The 20,778-nt window shown below is 44.9% G+C and overlaps 1 protein-coding gene across 1 annotated transcript; it reads right to left on the reverse strand.

The window, feature by feature from the left end:
- Positions 1–4,735: 4,735 nt before the first annotated feature.
- On the reverse strand, positions 4,736–20,138 carry LOC144668561 (retinol-binding protein 3-like). The gene is made up of 4 exons (XM_078530707.1): positions 15,781–20,138; positions 14,812–15,002; positions 6,334–6,476; positions 4,736–6,210 (listed from the first exon to the last, which is right to left on the reverse strand). The coding sequence occupies exons 1-4, from the start codon at positions 18,763–18,765 to the stop codon at positions 5,885–5,887; spliced, it is 3,645 nt and encodes a 1,214-aa protein (XP_078386833.1). The 5' UTR covers positions 18,766–20,138; the 3' UTR covers positions 4,736–5,884.
- Positions 20,139–20,778: the final 640 nt, after the last annotated feature.

The following is a 20,778-nucleotide window of genomic DNA, read 5'->3' on the forward strand; positions in this document are numbered from 1 at the left end:
GTAGCACGGTGTGAGTGTTAACACATTCGTCAATGGAGTTGAACCCAGTCACAGCACTAGCCCGGCAACGAATATTTGAAAGGATTATATTTTCCCAGGAGTGTTACAATTATTTCCAGGTTTTAGGGGCTCCGCTTTTGATCAGCCGTTTAAATTGGTCACAGCCAAACAAGGTATCCCGGGTCCGGTTAGCAATCTGAATCGAAATTCAAGCGATGATTATTGAGAGATTTATCAAGTCCCGATTGCAGAGTGATCCAATTTGTCTGCTCCCAGGCCATCATGCAGAGGAACCGTAGCCCCCCCTTTTCAGTCCGGTACTGAAATGCATGGCTAGGCGGATACCGTGTAAATATTCATCCATCAATCACTGCTGATCAAGAATCGTGACTGGCGCCGGAGAATAAGCAGCTTTAGCTTTGAGATGTACCAATCAACCCGTTTGGAGAAAATTACTTTGATTGTGCCATCCAATCATAAAATATTCCCAATAGATAACCGCTGTAACTTGCAATTATGCAACATAAAGCTCTGAAGGAGGGTCATACAGACTCGAAACGTTAACTCTGTTTCTCTCTCCACAGGTGTTGCAGGTCTGTTGAGTATTTCCAGCATTTCCTGTTTTAATTTCATATCTCCAGCATCCTCAGTATTTCGCTTTTATATTAACTTACAATGTTATGGTGCCCTGCACATCCTAAGGGGCTTTGCTGCCAATTAAGTGATTTTGAAGTGTTGTCCTGACTGTAGGAAAGTTACCGCGCGGCACATCAACTCGTGAGGACGGAGCAGGATCAAGGCAGTGTGGCGAATCGTGTGCGCGCTGGTTTCTGAAGAAGGATCTGTATTTCAGGTGCGAATATATAAGGCATCGCCGACAAACCATTTGAGAAACTTAGCTCTGCCTCCAATAAATCCTTGGAGTTTCTCTCTGGAATTGTGAAAATCTCCCGAAGTCATCCAAAGGAGGCCATTCATTCTATTGTGGTTACGGTTTACACATATAAAAGGCAAAAAAAAAAGCAACAATAATAATTTACATTCATGTAGCGCCTCTAAAGTAATAAAAGCACGCCCCAAAGAGCATCAGAAGACATGACACCGAGCCACATAGAGAGATATTGGGCTGTATTTTACCAGTCCGCAGGCGGTGGTGCGGTTATGGTAAAAAAGCGGGTAACAGCACCAGGGCAGCTCTTGGCTGCTGTCCCGCTACCTGAGCAGTTTTCCAGAGACGGTCTGCGAGGCGGATCACTTGCCCGCTCTATTAAGACCCCTGCGCTGCCCGGGGAGGCCGCCGTCGTCATGGGGATGGCCTGCTGAAGGCAGAAAGACTTGCACTTCTATAGCACCTTTCATGGCCTCACAGGACGTCCCAAAACGCTGTACAGCCAATGAAGTACTTGTGAAGCGTAGTCACTTCAAAATGTAGCTGTAATGTGAGGCAGCCGTCAGTCAATTTGGACACAGCGAACTCTGGCAAACAGCAATTTAATGAAGACTGTTTTTGTGATGTGATTTGGGTATAAATATTGGCCAGAACACCAGTTAACTCCCCAACTCTTCTCCCAAGCACTGCCATGGGATTTCTGTTTTTTTTTTTACCTCCATTTGTGTAGGCAGACGGGCCTTGGTTTAATGTCTCACCCAAAAATGGTACCTCCAACAGTGCAACACTCCCTCAGTACTGCACTGGATTGTGAGCCTAGCTTTTTTTGCAGTCAAATCTTTGGATTGGGAGTTGAGCCTGCAACATTCTGACTCAGAGGCCGGAGTGCTACCAACTATATAGAGCCATAGAGTTATACAGCACAGAAACAGGCCCTATGTGTCTGTGCTGGCCATCACGCACCTATCTATTCTAATAGATGTGGCTGGTAAAATGTGAAATTATACTGGCCACCATTATTGACTGAAAAGCAGGAGGGGAGATGAAGGTAACAATTGGCAACAGCATTTGGAATCATGAATTGTCTGTGATGATGTAATGTAACAATAAAGAGAATTAGAACTATTAGTGATAATATGTTTCAAGATAGGCCTGCTCTCTAAAATGCATCTGGTTCACTGAGTGTGTCACTAAGAAGCTGGTGTATTTTGTTCTCATGTTTTTGCTTTCCGACAGCACTGACCCTTTCTCTGATATTAACACATTCTGCTACTTTGCTTTCAGACAGTGCTGACCTTTATTCTGCTATTAACACCTACTCTGGACCAAAGCTTTAGATTTTAATGCTATCTTTACCACTCTCTTTGTTTTGTGTTCCATGACCTCTTTGTCATTTAATTTTCCCCACCCCCTAACCTATCCCTGACTTTTAATCCACCTGACATCCCCCTCCCTCCCTTCTAAACAGTATAAAGCCTATCACATTTCTACCTCTTCAATTCTGAAGAAGCATTATATTGGACTGAACGTTAACTCTCTCCACAGGTGCTACCAGACCGCATATTTAAGACCGAGATAGATAGGTTCTTGATTAGTAAGGGGATCAATGGTTACGGGGAGAAGGCGGGAGAATGGGGTTGAGAAACTTATCAGCCATGATTGAATGGCGGAGCAGACTCGATGGGCCAAATGGCCTAATTTCTGCTCCTATGTCTTATGGTCTGATGAGTTTTTCCAGCATTTTCTGTTTTTACTTCCAGTTCACTGATGCCTTTTAAGGAAGGAAATCTACCATCCTTACCCGGTCTGGCCTACACATGACCCCAGATCCACAGTAACAGTGGTTGATTCTTAACTGTCCTCTGAAATGGCCTAGCAAGCCACTCAGTTCAAGGCCAATTAGGGATGGACAACAAATGCAGCCATCCTTTAAGAGATTAAATTGTTTTAAAAATCATGAATTAAACTGTAAATCTATTAAGTGGAGGAGCTCCAGTGGTGTTACTGGCAGGTTAAGAAGGGGATAGGACACCGGGTTCTGTGTCTCTTTTTCCCTCCCAAACTGGTTGGATTGCCTAGCCTCAAGGGACTGAAGTGGGGGAGGGGGAAGCTAACCTCAATTGGGTTACTGGGAACTAACGGGCAGCGAGGAAAGCAGAACTGGGACACAGTCCATGGGCTTCCTGAGTCTAGACTTTGGAAAACCAGGCATCAATGTGCTGTAATATGGAGCTACAAGTAATTACTTCCAGGATCACAAAGCAATACACACGCTTTCAAGCAGCACTTATTAAAAGCTGAAACTCGAAATCAAGAAGAACACCAGATAAATCCTGGAACATTTAGTAGGTCAGGAAACATCTACCACGAAACGTCAGTTTCTCTCCTTCCGTTCTTAAAAGCTTCCGGACTCCCATCTTTGGCGAGGACTTCCGTGGAGGCTGCAACCCGATTGGCCAACGTCTCCTGCAATGTGATTGGGCAGAAACTTCTAGAGCGGTTTTGCGCGTTTTGATTGGTGAATCACAAAAACAGAAACTCACGCATTCGAAAGGGAAAAAACAATATTTAGCCAATCAAAAAGGAGAGATTAGCACCTCCAACTGAGAAGACGGACCACAAAGTTCACAACAAGCAAGTAATATTTTATTATCTGGATATTAAAGAGCAACACACCTTCGACCGACACTTTCGTTATGGTCTGAATGTTAAATGGCAAACTGTAGCGATAAGTGCCCGTTATACTCAATTCCAGGTTCCTGCGCTAATTTTTTTTCTCTTATAAATTACAGAATGCTATTTAGATTTAAATATCTGTTTGCTGAAGAAATTTGATAGACTTATGTTTACAGTTTGGCTCCTCACTTCTAGTTATTACTTATCGACTTCGCAAACGGGGAATTATTGTGGACTTTAATCCCGTGTTACTTTAGTCTATCGTATTAAAATGAAGAATTAAACACCACACTGATATCCAAGTAAAGGCCCATGGTGACACAGGAGTGGCAGCAGCCAAGACCGGACATAGTGAAGTCGTGAGGTGTGACCCGCCCCCCGCTCTCCCCTGGTAGGCTTGCCCCGACCCGTTGGCACCAAATCCTACCCAATTCCAGGCAATGCTAATCGTGGACAAGTTAAACCGTGGACAAACCATTTGGAAAAGGCGCTCAGGGTCATCTGGCCCGGATGATTCAGCTTGTACCAAACCCGGAGGAGTTAGCCAGTTTATGGGTGACCAGGAAAGATGAATTTATACCAACCCTGTCCTAAACGTTCACTTTCAAGGGATTAAAACGATGATCTTGGTGCACTCGGCTCCAGCCATCTCTAGCCCTTTGCTTTTCTTATTCGCTCATGGGATGTGGGCGTCACTGGCTAGGCCAGCATTTATTGCCCATCCCCAGTTGCCCTTGTTCAGAGGGCATTTTAAGAGTCAATCACATTGCTGTGGGGTTGGAGTCACATGTAGGCCAGACCAAGTAGGGATGGCAGATTTCCTTCCCTAAAGGGACATTCGTGAACTAAATGGTTTTTTTTTACGACAATCGGCAACGGTTTTGTGATCACCGTCAGACTTTTAATTCCAGATTTTGATTGAATTCGAATTTTAGTTAAGGTTGTTTTATTCACGTTTTGATTCAACGTGTTCAACTCTTTTCTCAGAGCCGAAAGTTAACAGTTCGTTGCCTGGATTCTATAAACGTGTTTCACATTAATATGTGTAACTATAGATACCATTTTAAGGATATTGAATTTGTTTTAATAGGAATGATAGAAATTAGAGTTGCTTTTAGGCCCAGACACTGATTAACACACCACAGCAGATCAAACCTTTTTCTCCAAATCTTAATTTTAAACATTTTATTGTATCAGCCGGCGATTTACACAGTGTCCTCAAAATTATAATGAGGGTTTCCCTGAAACATTGCACCATATTCATTGATGAGAAAATTAAGTTAACGGGATAATCACCCAGACTGTAAGAAAGCAAATGATAGGTAAACCAGAAACAATTGTAACAGATATAGCAAATGGATCGCAGCCTAGCACAAACAAAGGGAGCAAGATGGAGGGATCCAACTGTGCGATAGTGTCATGGAACTGGGTTCGAATTTGGGGAGCACTCTTTCTAATAGCACGCATTAGTCCAGACATTTATTATTACACACGTTTGAACTGCTGGAGAACAGTTATGAAATGCGATGGTTTATGTATTTTCACAGTGGGTGGTACAAACTGAGAAGTGTGGGCCTTGAACATGTACCACGTGTGCCCCACAGATGGACAATTGCGTTTTAGCTCCTTCGCCCTAGCACACCTGGCATTCTATTTGAAGGTAAAAGCAAAATACTGCCGGTGCTGGAAATCTGAATCAAAAACAGAAAATGCTGGAAAAACTCAGCAGGTCTGACAGCATCTGTGGAGAGAGAAACAGAGTTGACCTTGAGATCAAAAGGCAGCTGCAAGACTCCATCTGGCTCCACAGTGAAAAAAAAAAACCTTGTTTTGAATTCCTAAGGTGAAAATGCTTTGCCTGGTGTTTGGTTAACTCTATGGGTTGCTGTTGCCTTAGTGGAGATTAGTTTGGGAATTTGTTACAAGTTATTTGCAGCCATGTGTGTATATTTTAACCTGTGTAAATTAATAAAATGTTTCAATTAGTTTCATGTAAAGCCTCGCGAACTGGTGGTCTGATTCCCGAATTTAGAGTGGCATCTCAAACATAGCACTTAAAATTATAGGTTATGACAGTTGTTTAAAGTTTCCCTCCGGGGAATTTTAAATGACTCCGCTTTTCCAACTGCATCGGTCATAACAATTCAACTCTGTTTCTCTCTCCACGGATACTGTCAGACCTGCTGAGTTTTTCCAGCATTTTCTATTTTTAATTCTATTTGAAGGGCATGGTGAGCTACTTGAACTTAATTATGTGATATTTATATATATGTGTGTGTGTGTGTGTGTGTGTGCTTGCTGAAGCTACGCGGGAGTAAATTAGGAATGTCCACTTAAGTGACTTCTCAAAATTTCCTTCGCCTTCTCCAGCGCTGTTCCAGCGGGTACCTCGAAGTGGGGTGCGACTCCTGTCCCCTCCCAGGAGACTCCCTCCGGGCTGGAAGACCTGACGGTCGGGATGGTCAGGTACAGGCTGGTGTCGTCCACATGGTAGGTTTGCGGAGGGTGACAGCCTCCGCTCGTCAGCTCGCCAACGACCAGGGCCCTCCCCAGTCTCTTCATGACGAAGACGAATTCTTCCGCTGCCCCCGAAGTGAAGTTGCTCGTGAGGAGAATTAATTCCCTTTTCGAGCCATATCGCTCCCCTTAACAAAAAAAAACCAAAACCAACAAATACACACAGGGCAGCAATGACAAAAATGGCACACACACACACAAAAGAAGCAACGAAGCGCGTTTAGAAAGGAATGCAGTCTTTGAGCAATTACCTGCTACCCGGGGAATGGTCCATAGTTCCGAGGTCGTGTCAGTAGGTCTGCTGTAAATGGTATCTAGGAGCACCGGGTTCCCGTCGTCAAAGAAATAAGAACAGAGGGCTGGGATAGAAGAGGTAGGGCCCCCAATGTTGTACCTGCACGACACAATACATGCTTGAATTAGTTAACCCCGGGAAGATTGCGTTAGCGTTTTCGGACACATTCAAACAACAGCCAGGATTGTTTAAACAGGGAGACGGAAGGACTAAGCAGATATCTAACTGAGCCACGCCGATGGATTGTTGTTCCTTCGAGTCTTTCACTCAAAAGTCAAGGCTGCTTTATTTTACACATCGCCCTTAATGACCCTTAACCAGGCCTGTGGGGAATTAAATCATTCATGTCAAACTGGACAGTTTATGTACCTGCACCGCCAACCCTTGACTTCAGCGGCGCAGTTATCTCGGCCTTTCAGCGATAGAGCAGTTACACCCCCTCGATGGTCTAGAAATTACAGCCATGAAGTAGTTTTGCTCCCTTCCGTAAATTCATAAAGTATTTTGCAGGTTTGTTCCCATTACCATCAGAAGACACCAACGCCTCTTTTAAAGAAGGAAATTATAACCCTTGTGTTCATGCTTCGATTATTTGATGACTTAAATGTATCAGTAATCAACTTGCTCACATATCTACGTTAAAGATTTTGATGCGAAGTATGTGTATGAGCAAAGGGAAACTTGAGATTGAATGTAATTCTAAATAAGGCAGGCACCTCAGCTGTTCCATTTCCACTTTGAACATAGGAGCAGAGTTAGGCTATCCGGCCCTTGGATCCGGCTCGGACATTCAACAAGATCATGGCTGATCTGGTTGGGGTCTCAACTCCACTTTCCCCTCTGTAACCACCCCCCACAAATAACCCTTGACTATGAAAAATCTGTCTAACTCAGCCTTGAATAAATTCAGTGACCCAGCCTCCACTGCTTTCTGGGGAAGAGAATTCCACGGACTAACCACCCTCTGCAGAGGGAAAAAAAAAATCTCCCCATCTCTGTCTTAAAAGGCAGTCCTCTTATTCTTAAACCGTGTCCCTTAGTTCTAGTCCCCCCACAAGAGGAAACATCCTCCTGATATCCACCCTCGGGATCTTGTATGTTTCTATAAGATCACCTCTCTTTCTTCTAAACTCCAATGGGTATAGGCCCAACCCACTCAACCTTTCTTCATAAGATAAGCCCTTCATTTCAGGAATAAGGTGAGTGAATCTTCCCTGAACTGCGTCTAATGCAATTATTTCCTTTCTAAAATCAGGAGGCTGAAACTGCACACAGTATTCCATTGGTGGCCCTGTACAACTGCAGTAAAACATCCATACCTTTATATTCAATTCCCATTGCGATAAAGGCCAACATTCCATTTGCCTTCCCAATCACTTGATGTGCTTGCATACTAATCTTTTGTGATTCATATGTACCAGGACCCCAGATACCTCTGAGTTCTGCAATCTCCCTCCATTTAAATAGTAGATTTCTTTCCTATTCTTCCTGCCAAAGTGGACAAGTTCTCATTTTCCCAAATTACATCTGCCAATGTTTTGCCCACTCACTTAACCTGTCTATATCCCTTTGCAGACTCTCTACCTCCTCTTGACAACTTACTTTCCTACCTCTCTTGGTGTCATTGGCAAATTTAGCTACCATATTTTCAATCCCTACATCTAAGTAATTGATATAGATTGTAAATAGTTGAAGCACTCTACTACTTACAACTTGCCAACCTAAGAAGACCCATTTATCCATAGTCTCTTCTTCCTGTTAGTAAGCCAATCCTTTATCCATGCTAATATGTTACCCTCAAGATCATGTGCTCTAATCTTGTGTAGTAACCTTTTTATGTGGCACCTTACCAAATGCCTCCTGGAAATCCAAGTACACCACATCTACAGGTTGCCCTTTATCCACCTTGCTTGTTGCTTCCTGAAAAAAACTCTAATAAATTAATTGGACACAATTTCCCTTTCACAAAACCATGTTGACCCTGCCTGCCCATATTATGATTTTCTAAGAAGAAATGCATTCAATTGCACATGATGGATTTGCCTTTTTGTCATATTCCACCACAATAGTGATTAATTTCCAAATTATATCAGCCAGAAAAAAAATCCTGTAGCACTGACCTCCTGGTCACGTGACATGAAAGAACAACTGTAATTACTAAACACGTATTTCCACTTGCTGTCAGAATGCAGCAAGCATTGGTTTCATCTTAAACATTGGCAATAATCAAAATGTTATTTGCTAGAATTGCATAAAAGAACTGCATCTCATTTTTAAGCATCTTCCTGAGTGCAATAGCACTTGTAATGGTGTAACATTCTGTTACTATTTATACAACTATATTAGGATACAGTTATAAATAGATCTTATCAAATACAACACATTATGACTTTGGGTTTAATACTGCAACGTGAGGACAGTGATTTATAGTTTTCAGGATTAAATGGATGGAACTATTGAACTTAATTCTGAAAACATCAATAAAACTCTTAGATTTCAATGTATTAAAACAAAACTTAAGTTTTTAAAATAATATCATCTTAATCAGAATTGAAAAGAACAACCCCCAAGTTACTGGTTACAAATCCTCTGTAATCAAATGAAATTCAACATAGTCAGTCACCCTGAACGTCATTGCTAAAATTCAAAGACAACACAACATTCGATAGTGTGAAACCACATTAGTTCCAGTGCAGCTGTTTTCACTAAGGTGAAACATACTAATATCCATGAACAGAGCACTTTCCAGTTTGGGGGTATCAAGCTGAATCAGCCGTGTCCACATGCAGCATGACCTTAACAATGTTCAGACTAGGACTGATGAGTATAAAGTAACATTTGTGCCATACAAGTGCTGGGCAATGACCATCTCCAACAAGAGAGAATATAACCATTTCCCCTTGACATTCAATGGCAATACCTTAGCTGAATCCCCCATCGTCAATATCCTGAGTGTTACCATTGATCAGAGACTTAACTGGACAAGCCATATAAATGCTGTGACTTACAAGAGCAGGCCAGAGGCTCAAAATTCTGTGAGTAATTCACCTCCTGACTCCCCAAAGCCTGTTAACCATCTACAAGGTGCAAGTCAGGAGTGTGATGGAATTCTCTTCATTTGCCTGGATGAGTGCAGCTCCAACAAAACTCAAGAAGCTTGACACAATTCAGGACAAAGTTTACCGCATGATTGGCACCCCATCCACTACCTTAAACATTCACTCCTTCCACACTGAAATATAGTGATGCCAGTGTGTATGATATACAAGGTGCACTAATTGAGGTTCCTTTGGCAGCACCTTCCAAACCCATGAGCTCAACCACATAGAAGGACAAGGGCAGGAGATGCATGGGAACACCACCACCTGCAAATTCCCCTCCAAGCCATTCAGCATCTGGAACCGTATCTCTGTTCCTTCACTGTCACTGGGTCAAAATCCTGGAACTCCATTCCTAACAGGACTGTAGGTGTACCCACACCAGAGGAACTGCAGGGGTTCAAGAAGGTGGCTCACCACCACCTTCTCAAGGGCAATTAGGGAAGGGAAACAAATGCTGGCCTTTCCAGTGATGCTCATGTCCTATGAAAGAATAAAAAAGCTCCCCAATATAGCTACACTTGGTGTAGTGAAGTTGGATGCACAGTAAATCCCCATCTATTCTGCTCAAACAATCTGCTGCAGTTTTAACTTCAGAATAGCACCCTCTGTTGCACTTCTGCTACATTGCCATTTCCACTTCCCATGGCAGCCATCATTTAGGATCTCTAGATGGGATTCCCAATTTTATTCAAAACTATGGATAGTTTTGTGCACAATCTCTCTGAAAGTCAGTGGTGTCCAACCAAATCCATGTTATATTGGACTGTTACAGCTAGCTTGCTGAGGTGACTTTCATCCAATCAGCCTGGGCTAGATTTGCACTTAGATCCGCGGAAATGAAAGACCAATATCTAGCTCATTATATCACTAGTGTTCTGAAATGTTTTGATTCACCTTGCTCAGTCATTACATTGGGCTGGGTTTTGCAGTCAGTGGCAAAGCAAAGGTGCTCACTGCTGACTCTGAAGATTATTGTCCACAAAGATCTAGCACTCTCTAGTTTGGATTTCTACTTTCCTCTATGGCAGTTTAAGTCTGGCAACAAGTAAAGGGAATCTCCAGCTAACCAGCAGCAGTGATGGCAACAAGTAGAGTAAGCCTGTTATGGCACAGCAGATGGTAAATGCTAAGCTGCTCAAATCCCAGAGGGAAACTTGAAGCAGCTGTCACAACTATTTGCAACTTGTGCTTATTTTGAGATGTGGGCTTTGAATTCAGTATTAATAAGTTCACCAAGTCTTATAGGTTTCTTTAAAAAAAAACTAAATTAAACATTTATTAAATAAAAAAATGATTTTAAGCACATACATAGGTTTACAAATTACAACTATAGTAACTTCTAGCTCACCTGATTAATCTAACTCCCAATTACATCTCCATTAAGGCAACAGTAAAAACACAAAAGACCCAGGCAAAGTAACATGATACCCTGAATAGTCAAATTCAGAGTGAGTTTTCTTAACTTCAGTTCTTGCAGAGAGCAGCTTGGTAAATAGAGGCTGGAGGCTTTTCACACTTGTTAGATCTTAGAACTCCTTCTTTCCTATGCACAATCTCATCTCCTTTATACAGATTTCCCCTTTGAATGCAAATCCCCATTATTTCACTATGTATTTGGACTTTACCTCTCTAATAATAAAAATCTATCTTGGTACCAATTTTACCAATGATCTTTGGGAAAAATATTGTTTCTTCACTTCTCCTGGCTAGGTGAAACATATCGTGCCCTATTTTGAATTCAAGCTATTCTGGTTTATTTAAAAATTCAAATGTTCCCTTTACACCTCACATTCTAAAACTTCCCCTGTGTTTACCTGTTTAACATTTCAAAACTAGCTTATCTTCTGGTACATCAAAGCCTTCAGACCAACTGCCTTTAATTCATTTAAGTCCCCCCACCCCAAACCCACACACCCATAGACATGGACCCCACTATTACTCTACTTTACAATAAATTCCAATAACATTATGAAAATTATTATACCTTCCTGACAAAGCCACCAATCACATTGAAGTATTCTTACCAACAGCAAACAAGGAAGTTAGAAATGCAAACTCCCTTCACTTTCAATTTAAATTCTCAGAGAGCAAAATACACGATTATGTTTGGATTAAGTTTGAAGCTAAAATATCATAAACAAACTTTATAAAATTAAAAATATATGGAATGTTTTTATAATGCAGAAATTTAATATTCTGCAAGTATAAAATTAGTTTTTCAGGGCCGTTGAGGGTGTCTAACAATAATTATGAATCAAAGGATCATTACAGCACAGAAGAAGGCCATTTGGCCCATCATGTCCCTGCTGGCTCTTCTAAGGAGCACTGAACTTAGTATACCATTAAAAGCTCAATTACACTACATTTAACAAGGTGTAACTTTTTAAGGGTTTTTACAGCAGGACTAACAGCAAAAAGGTGGAAATTTTCATTAATTCTCTAACTGCTTAAGAAAGGCATGTTGGGAAGACCTCAACAGCGCACACCCTGGAGGAGCAACTTTTGTGCACACGTGCACAGTTTTCTTAACATTACACAAAATCTGGGCTGATATCAATTATTGTTTTATCGTTATCCTTTATTTCTTGATAACTATTGAAAGCTTGAAAATATCCCTGCAATTCAGTACCCGCATATCTGTCAGTCATTGTTAGTGTTTCCTTTTTGATGAAGGGAAGTCAGATTTGCTATTATAGTATCATAGGGTTTACAGCACAGAAAGAGGCCCTTCAGCCCATCATGTCCACACCGGTCATCAAGCCCCTTTCTACCCTAATCCCATTTCACAGTGCTTGGCCCATAGCTTTGTATGCTATGGCATTTCAAATGTTCATCTAAATACTTCTTAAATGTTGTGAGGGTTCCCGCTTCTACCACCCATTCAGGCAGTGAGTTGCAGATACCCCCCCCAACCTTCTAGGTGAAAAAAACTTTCCTCAAATCCCCTCTAAATCGTCTGCCCCTTATCTTAAATCTATGCCCCCTGGTTCCGCTAAAGGGAAAAGTTTCTTCCTATCTACCTCTCATAATTTTGTATACCTCAGTCCGGTCCCCCTCAGCCTTCTTGGCTCCAAGGAAAACAATTCTAGCCTATCCAATCTCTCTTCATAGCTGAAATGCTCCAGCCCAGGCAACATCCTGATGAATCTCCCCTGCACACTCTTTAGTGCAATCACATCCTTCCTATAGTGTGGCAACCAGAATTATGAATAGTGCACTTGCCTGTGTGTCCAACTAACTGCAGCATTAAAACATATACTTTGTCAACAGTGCAGGTAAGTGGAAAAAATTGATTTATATTATCTAATGAATGATCAAGGCAAGTTACAGATCAGCCACGCATCTGTGGCTTATGTCTTCACACTGTTTAATTATGAACTAGAGCCTTGTAATTGTGAATAGTGTATATATCTATAATTACTCTCCACTTATTAACTTGGAAAAAAGATGAATTATGGCGCATTTCTGCACTGAGGTCACTGTACAGCCTGTGGGTAACTCTTTTGGAAGTACTGTATTGCATTATTAAAGTACTTTAGTCATTATTTATATTGCTTCATCTCTGTCACTGCACATGACATTAACAAAGATTGCACTCATCTGAGGACTGCTATTTTTGTATTAGCATGACAACCTTTTGTTTGCTATTCCATACATTCAGTTAAAATCTACAACTGTTTAGAGAGCGTTAGAGAAACATGTTTAGTTGGCATGTCACTCGTTGGCAAATTCAAGTGTCTACAAACCAAACCTCAACATTTATGGGGACAGCTGACCACTCTGAGAATGTAGATGTTATTTGGAAATAAAGTGGTTTGGAAGATTTGATCACTTGGACAAGCTTTTTGCTGTCATTGGTTTTCATTTGCTGCCTCTGTGGACTGTGGTTCCACTGCCTTAAATGTTCTCCTTGTGTGTTTCTGCTTCTCATTTAGTCGAGCCATTTTGGCACCCTTACGAGAAGCAGCCTCGGTCTCTTTGGCTGTAACCCTTCTCATGATGCAAATATATGGGAGTGCTATTGTGGGAGTGGCCTTCCCAAACTTCAGTTATAGTGGATAAAAAGATTTTTTTAAGTTAGTGGACCTGCGAGGGGGAAACATTGGTAAAAAGTAAAGAGAGGTTAGGAAGTTGAGGAAACAGGAGGAAAATGTAAGGAGGAGAATTCAGATTTGGAGATGCAGGAGCATTGGAGCAGGTGGAATCAGATAAAAAGAATGAATGGGTGGTGGGTGGGGGAAGTGAGAATAAGTACCAAAATCAGCACCATTTTGTATATTTAGTATTATTTCTTTTCTAGGAGTTATTTTACATTATAACTATAAGGTCAATCCCATATCTATTTAATTTGTGCAGAGATTGTAATTGTAATGTAATTAGGGCCTAAATTCGGAGTCAGGCTTAATCCTGACACTGAAAAAAAAACAAGAGGGAGTCCTTATCAGAGCCCATCTCACTTTGGTGAACTTCAATGTCTCTTTGGGCCTTCACACCCAATTGACACTACACATGTTTAGTCCGAATGTGATGCATAAAGCAGGTTCGCATCGATCCTAAACTTGCAGTCTGGTTGCAATTGGTTGCAGAAAGTTGAAATGCTGCCTGATGCTTACAGTGTCAACTAACCGTTCATAAAGCAGAGTCCTCCAAGGATGGGTTGCATAGCTGTGGATCTTCCCTTTGTGATTCTTGGAGCAAAAGCAAAATGCAGGTATTCAATTTTAACCGAGATGGTTATGATCTGTAAGACTATAGTGTGTATGCCTTTAATTAATGCCGCACAGGGAGATCACACATTTACTTGAGAAGCAGCCATAGAAAATCATCGAATCATATAGTACAGAGAGGGGCCCTATTTAGCCCATTGTACCTGTGCCAGCTCTAGTTCCAATTGTAATCTGGCCTGGTTGGCTTGGGGTAAACCAGGGGAGGTTAGCAAGATGTCTTTGTGAGACTATAATTTTGCAACAAGACTCTTGATTGATTTGGAATATCTTTGGCCCCTGGAATTTGATCAGCACGTGGACCAATTATTGCATTGCAATGGAGATTCAAACCGGGTGAGATTTTTCTCTTGCTCAAAACACATTCACTTCAAGCTAAGATCAGGCCCAAGCTTATTACCACACACCAAGACTTAGATATGTGACATACCTAACACTTGAAGAGTATTCGAGTGCCTAGATGACTCCAATACAATTGACATGAGTTGTTGACAATGCATGGCACACAGCGGAAGGAACCATGCAGTTATGCACAATTTTGACATCTTTCAGGCTATGAAGGGGAATTGGAACACTGCAACGGTTGGTCAATGTTACAGCGTACATTACCTAAGATCCACAATCAGCGCAGTGGTGTTTGCAATTTTGTTCCAGACATGTTGCACCATTAGATCTGAAACTTGGGTAATGAGTTCAAGGTCACCAAACATGTCAAATCGGAGGTAGCCGACAGCATTCTCAAACACTTTCGTTTGGAAAGAAAATTTGATTAGGTCCTCAAACATCTCAGGGGGTGGAATCTAGGAAAAAAGGACATACAAACCAGGCTGTAATTAATATGCACAAATACATAGGAAGACAGGAGCATAGGGCTTAGCAGCAGGAGTAGGCCATTCGGCCCTTCAAGCCTACTCTGCTATTCAATAAGGTCATGGCTGATCTGGTTGTGGTCTCAACTCCACTTTCCTATCTGCCCCTCATAACCCATGACTCCCTTGTCTATCAAAAATCTATATAACTCAGCCTCGAATAAGTTCAAAGACCCAGTCTCCACTGCTTTCTGGGGAAGAGAATTCCACACATTAACGATCCCCAGAGAGAAATAATTTCTCCTCATCTCCATCTTAAAAGGGAGGCCTCTTATTCTTAAACTGCGTCCCCAAGTTCTAGTCTCCCCTACAAGTGGAAATATCCTCCCAGTATCTACCCTCATGTCTCAATGAGATCACCCCCCCATCCTTCTAAACTCCAATGAGTACAGGCCCAACCTGATCAACCTTTCTTCATAGGATAAGCCCCTCAACCCAGGAATGAGTCAAGTGAACCTTCTCTGAACTGCTTGGAACACAATTACATCCTTTTTTAAATAAGGAGACCAAAACTGCACTCACTATTCCAGATGTGGTCTCACCGAAGCCCTGGACAGCTGCAGAAAAACTCCCCCCCCCCACCCCCACTTTTATATTCCATTCCCCTGGCAATAAACGCCAAATAGCGAGTACATTGCTTCATTTTCTTAAGTGGGGGCACGTTTCGCTTCCGAAAAGGGCGTCGCCGAGGAGGGGGAGTTAAACCTACCGGCATCGGAACCACACCGGGTATGTGATCCTTTGAGTTTTCGGGGATGTGCGCTACTTTGAGATGTTTGTCGCCCGACAGTTTCTGCAGGTCCTCTGACAATTGCTGGGCCAGCTCAGCCTCAGAGTTAATGATGTTGTACCTCCCCTGGCTGACCAGCTCGGCGATCTGTCCAGCCACCCCCGCGCCGGTTTCAGCGAAGGCGTAGTTGTCGGCGACCAGCTTCCCGGCCGTTCGGACAATCCAGGGCACTTTGGCCCGAAGCTCGATGATGCCCAGTGCAACATCCAGGGCTTCGTTGGCTTGAACCGTGACGTCCGGCTCGGCTCCGGAGACACTCCACACCTTCCCGGTGACCGCGCTGAGGACAACCTGGTTGGGAATGGACAGGTAGAGGTAGCTATTTGCTATCCGGTAAGTGCCCACGGACAAAGCCCCTCCTATGGTGGGCTCCCCGATCACTGTGGCCCTGTTCAGCTCCCTCATGGCCCTGGTGAATGCCTCTGCCGCAGAACCTGTGATGTGACTGGTTAGGATGTAGATGTCCTTATGAGAGCCGTACCTCTGACCCATTACCTGGGGCATTGTCCATATCTCTGACCTTGACAGAGTGGAGCGGTCAAGCACTGTGTAGAGGTGTCGGACAGGCTCCGGACCAAAGAAATAAGAGCACAAAATGGGGATGGCAGTCGAATAGCCACCAATGTTGTATCTCATGTCAATGATTAAGGTGTCGGTGTTGACCAGCTTGTTCCACACTTGCTCCAGTAGCTGGGGCCCAATGACCTTGATGATCTCCGCGTCGGCCATCATGTCAAAGCGCAGGTAGCCCACATTGTGGGGCAGCACCTCCACTTTGAAGAGGGCGTGAATGATGTAGCTGAGCTCTTCGGGCGTGGGGATCTTCACCGCCTGCTCCTCCGGCACGTCGGGTTCGGCGTCGCTGTAGAAAACGTGAAGCCGGTGGTCGCCTGAAATCTCCTTCAGGTCCGAGGTCAACTGGGAGGCCAGGGACTCATAGTCCACGGCCGAGCGATAGGAGCCTTCCAGCCACTTGGTGCTGAGCACCGCGCTGACCCTGGTGGCCACCTCTTGGAGGGCGTAGTGGACATTTAAAAGACTCCCCGTGTCCTCCACCAGCTTGACCACTTCGGCATGGAAGACTATAATGTCCTTCGCCTTCTCCAGCGCCTCCTCGGCCAAGACGATGGCATCAGGGACCACCCCACCGCCCAGCCAATACTCTCCATTGTTGTCCAAGAAGTTGATGAAGGGGATGGTGAGAAGCAGGTTGGTGCTGTCGATTGCAAAGGACCTGGAGTGGAGGAGGGTGCCCGAGGTGATCTCCCCGACCACAGTGGCCCGTCTCAGCGACTGCATCAAGTAGGCGAACTCTTCGGCTGCAGTGGCGGTGCGGTGGCTGGTCAGCACGTAGATGCCCCTCTTCGACCCGTAGGAGGCGCCCCCCGGGTCGGGGAGGGTGGAGAACTCGGTGCTGGCGTTGGTCAGCCGGTTGTAGACGGTGAAGAAGAGGACGGCCGGCGCCTGCTCCTGGAAGTGCGACAGCAGCAGCGAGACGGCGGCCGAGCTCCCGCCCGTGTTGAAGCGCAAGTCGATGATCAGGTGGTCGGTGCCGGCTATGGGCCCCCAGACCTGGGCGGCCAGGGAAGGGCTGAGCCCCGGCAGGGCAGCGCCGTCGGGGAAGCGGTCGAATCGGAAGTAGCCGATGTTGCCCGGCAGAATCGCCACCCGGAGCGGGGTTCCCGCCGGGTGCTGGATTGGGACGGCCTCGCTCGGCGGGGCGGCTGGGGGGACCTGGGGCTCCGACCTGACCCTGATCGTGAGCCTGGGGTCCTCGCAGACGGCCTGGAGCTCATAGTTGAGCTTGGCCGCCAGGTCCTGCTCCGAGACCACGGGCGAGTAGGCGACCTTGGAGACCTGGCGGGCCAGGGCGGGGACGTGGTCCACGAAGGAGTAATAGTCGCCCAGCAGCTGGGTGACCCTCCGGACCACACCGGGCACCGCCTTCCTCACGGCCAGGATGGAGGTGGCTTTCTCCAGCCCCTGGTCTGCCTTGACCAGCACCGCCGGGAAGACGCCGTTCACCTCCCAGCTCTGCCCGGTGATGGGGCTGATCGACCTGGAGAGCGGCACCGTGATGAAGAAGCCGGTGGAGCCGATGCGGAACTTCTGGATGTTCAGCGAGCCTCCCGCCGTCCTCTCCCCCACCAACAGCCCCCTGTCCAAGTGCTTGAGGATGTAGGCTACGTCTTCCGCCACCCCCCGGGTGTGCCGGCTGATGAGGACCAGGACATCTTTGCCCTTCCCGTACCTCTCGCCCAGCAGGCTGGGCAGGGTCCACACCTCCTGGGTGGAATTGGACGGGCGGTCGTAGATGGAGTCGAGGTGAATTTTGAGGTCAGCGTCGCAGAAGTAGGAGATGACAAAGGGGATCCCAGAGACTTTGCCACTGTCACTGTACCGCAGGTCGAGGATCAAAGCGTCCGTGCTGACTATGTACTTCCAAATCTTGTCCACCAGAGCCGGGCCGACCACTTTGGCCACCTCCTCTTCGAAGATGTGGTCAATTCTCAAGTAGCCCACGTTGTGCTGCAGGATTTCGAATTTGATGGAGTGCTGGACCAGGTCCATCAGCATCTCCGGGTTTGGGAGAGGGACATCCACCGTCTCGATGGGAGAGCCCCCCGGCTCGTAGGAGACCAGCAGCCGAGGGTCATTCAGGGCCCCCTGGACCCCGGCGGTCAACACCGCGGCCAGCGTCTGGGGGTCGGCCACGTGCAGGATTTCCTCGCTCTGGTTGGCTTGCCTGATGGCTTCTTTCATCCCCACCAAGTTTTCCGGGAAGCAGTAATTGTCCAGCAGGACTTCGGCCATGTCCAGCATGAGCGTGAACTGGAACATCTGAGCCGCCGGGGCGGAGCTGAATAACAGAACCGTCAGCCAAAAGCATGATGCCCCAGCCATGCTTCTCAGCGAGGTGATTCCCCTCTCCAGCCTGGGGCAGGGGGGAGCGAAATCTCAGTATCTCAGGGGGTATCTCAGCAGTAGCGACCCGAAGCCACCCTCCTTTAGCCCCCAGTCTGAGGTGGAGGCAGACTGTCAGGCCGATTTAAATCCACAGAACCGCATCAACCAGATTACAGCCATTCATTGTCACTTAAACGTTTAATCTCATTAGGCTGGAGCGCCTCAGCCAAGCGGCGTGGGCCATCCTGTAAAAAATAAAGCGACACAAAAATTAACCTTCGCCCCAACAGGGGTGTGGGTCCAAGATTTCTGAGCCCTTTGGCGATCTGGAACTCGAGCTATGAGCGCCAAACCAATGCAGGGTCAGGGAGGGAGAGAGAGAGAGAGAGAAATTCCAGGCAGAACCTGTCGAATTTGTGATATAAAAGCAGAAAATGCTGAAAAAAAACCTCAGCAGGTCTAGCAGCAGCTGCGGAGGGAGAGCTCCGGTGACGGACACACCAATTTATGTCTTATGGAGTCGAAACACTTCAAAATATAAAACAGTCCAAACTCAATGTACTAAATACGGATCGATAAACAGTTCATTAATGCCACAAAAACAGAAAATGCTGAGAAAACTCAGCAGGTCTGGCAGCATCTGTGGAGAGAGAGACACAACTAACGTTTCGAGCTCGTATGACTCTTCTTCAGAGTTTATTAATGACCTTGCCACTCCGATATTAATTCTCCTTGGTTGTATCCCGAAGCGATTACAATTGCCCCAGTACATTGCATGTGGAGTCTTACTGAGCAGTAACCTTGTGGCCTTTTCCATTCTATTCTAAGCGGCCCAGGTTTCCCTCACTTGCAGAAGGTAAATGAAATCTGTTGTGACTTTAATCCCCAGCACAAGATGTGATTAACTTTTTTTAACACGGCCGTGCGACATATGGCCGTGTCTTACCATTGGGTTCAGCCAATAGGAGGCACTTGTTGGACAGGGACGCTAGCAGCCCAGGCTGCTTATCGCTTTAGCAGCCATTAGTCGGGGTCAGTGTAACCAAAGCGAAAGGAGCGATAACAACTAATACTTAAATACTTAACATCGGGTGCATCGAAGTAGCCAATTATGGAACCATATTAGTTTTAAATGTGATGAAGATTACACTTCCTGTAATGACCATTTTGAAGTCTTTGTTACGTTCTTTACATTGTGTTGATGCACCTCAGAGCTCGATTTGATCTACGCAGTAAATCTGAATGTCATTGCAATGGCCATTTGGAAACATTTTGTAACCTTTTAGATATTTTACGAACAAAGCATGTTTCTGCAAAATCAAGGCTTTAAGTGCAATAAAGATTTAGACGCTTGGTCGAGCGTTTTGGTATCAGTCAATGACATGAGGTCAGCCCTGAGAGGGACCAGGTCAGTTACTGAGCTCTGTAACTTCCACCCTCACTGGCTGTAAGAAAAATGCGCCCCTCTTTTATTTAAATTGCTTTTTAAAATGTTTGCGTTACCTAATATTTTATTTCTTTATGCCGATGACCCCAATCAACATTAGCAGTATTTATCAGCAGGGCCCTGCAATCCTACACTGCTGAGGGGGAATGAAATACTGGGAGATTGAAATTCAAATGGAAAAGGTTGGAGTTTATTTGCTTCGTCAGGATCTTGGAAACAGAATCCACGAGCCTTATTCCAAATGGGAGAGGCCTTGGTTGGGACACTCTTTGCAGTGTTAATCCCGAGGATTAACTAATTTAGAGCACGCTCTGCCATTATTGGGGGTTTTAACACGTCTTTAACAGTTTTTTAAAAAATCATTACATCATTACATTCTGTGAACTTGTTAAATCTTAGAAAATATTATCCAGCACAGAGGGGTTGGGGTGCGGGGGAATCCCAACACTCGACCCATACAGTGGAGTATTTAACTTTGCTTTGGGTCTGATGTAGTTTCACGATAGAGAATTTTCCCCTACGGTACCTTTTAAGGAGGGTGTTAATTAATGGTTGCTGGCGGA

This window comes from Cetorhinus maximus, chromosome 27 (assembly GCF_964194155.1).
Source record: "Cetorhinus maximus chromosome 27, sCetMax3.hap1.1, whole genome shotgun sequence".
In the NCBI taxonomy this organism is placed as follows: Eukaryota; Metazoa; Chordata; class Chondrichthyes; order Lamniformes; family Cetorhinidae; genus Cetorhinus; species Cetorhinus maximus.

Excerpts from the sequence above, each read along its gene's own strand:
- LOC144668561 (XM_078530707.1), bottom strand. The coding sequence starts at position 18,765 with ATGGCTGGGGCATCATGCTTTTGGCTGACGGTTCTGTTATTCAGCTCC. Across the intron at positions 6,477-14,811 it reads GCGCTGATTGTGGATCTTAG|GTACAACATTGGGGGCCCTA; the intron begins GTAATGTACGCT and ends TGTGTCGTGCAG. Across the intron at positions 6,211-6,333 it reads GACCATTCCCCGGGTAGCAG|GGGAGCGATATGGCTCGAAA; the intron begins GTAATTGCTCAA and ends TTTTTTGTTAAG.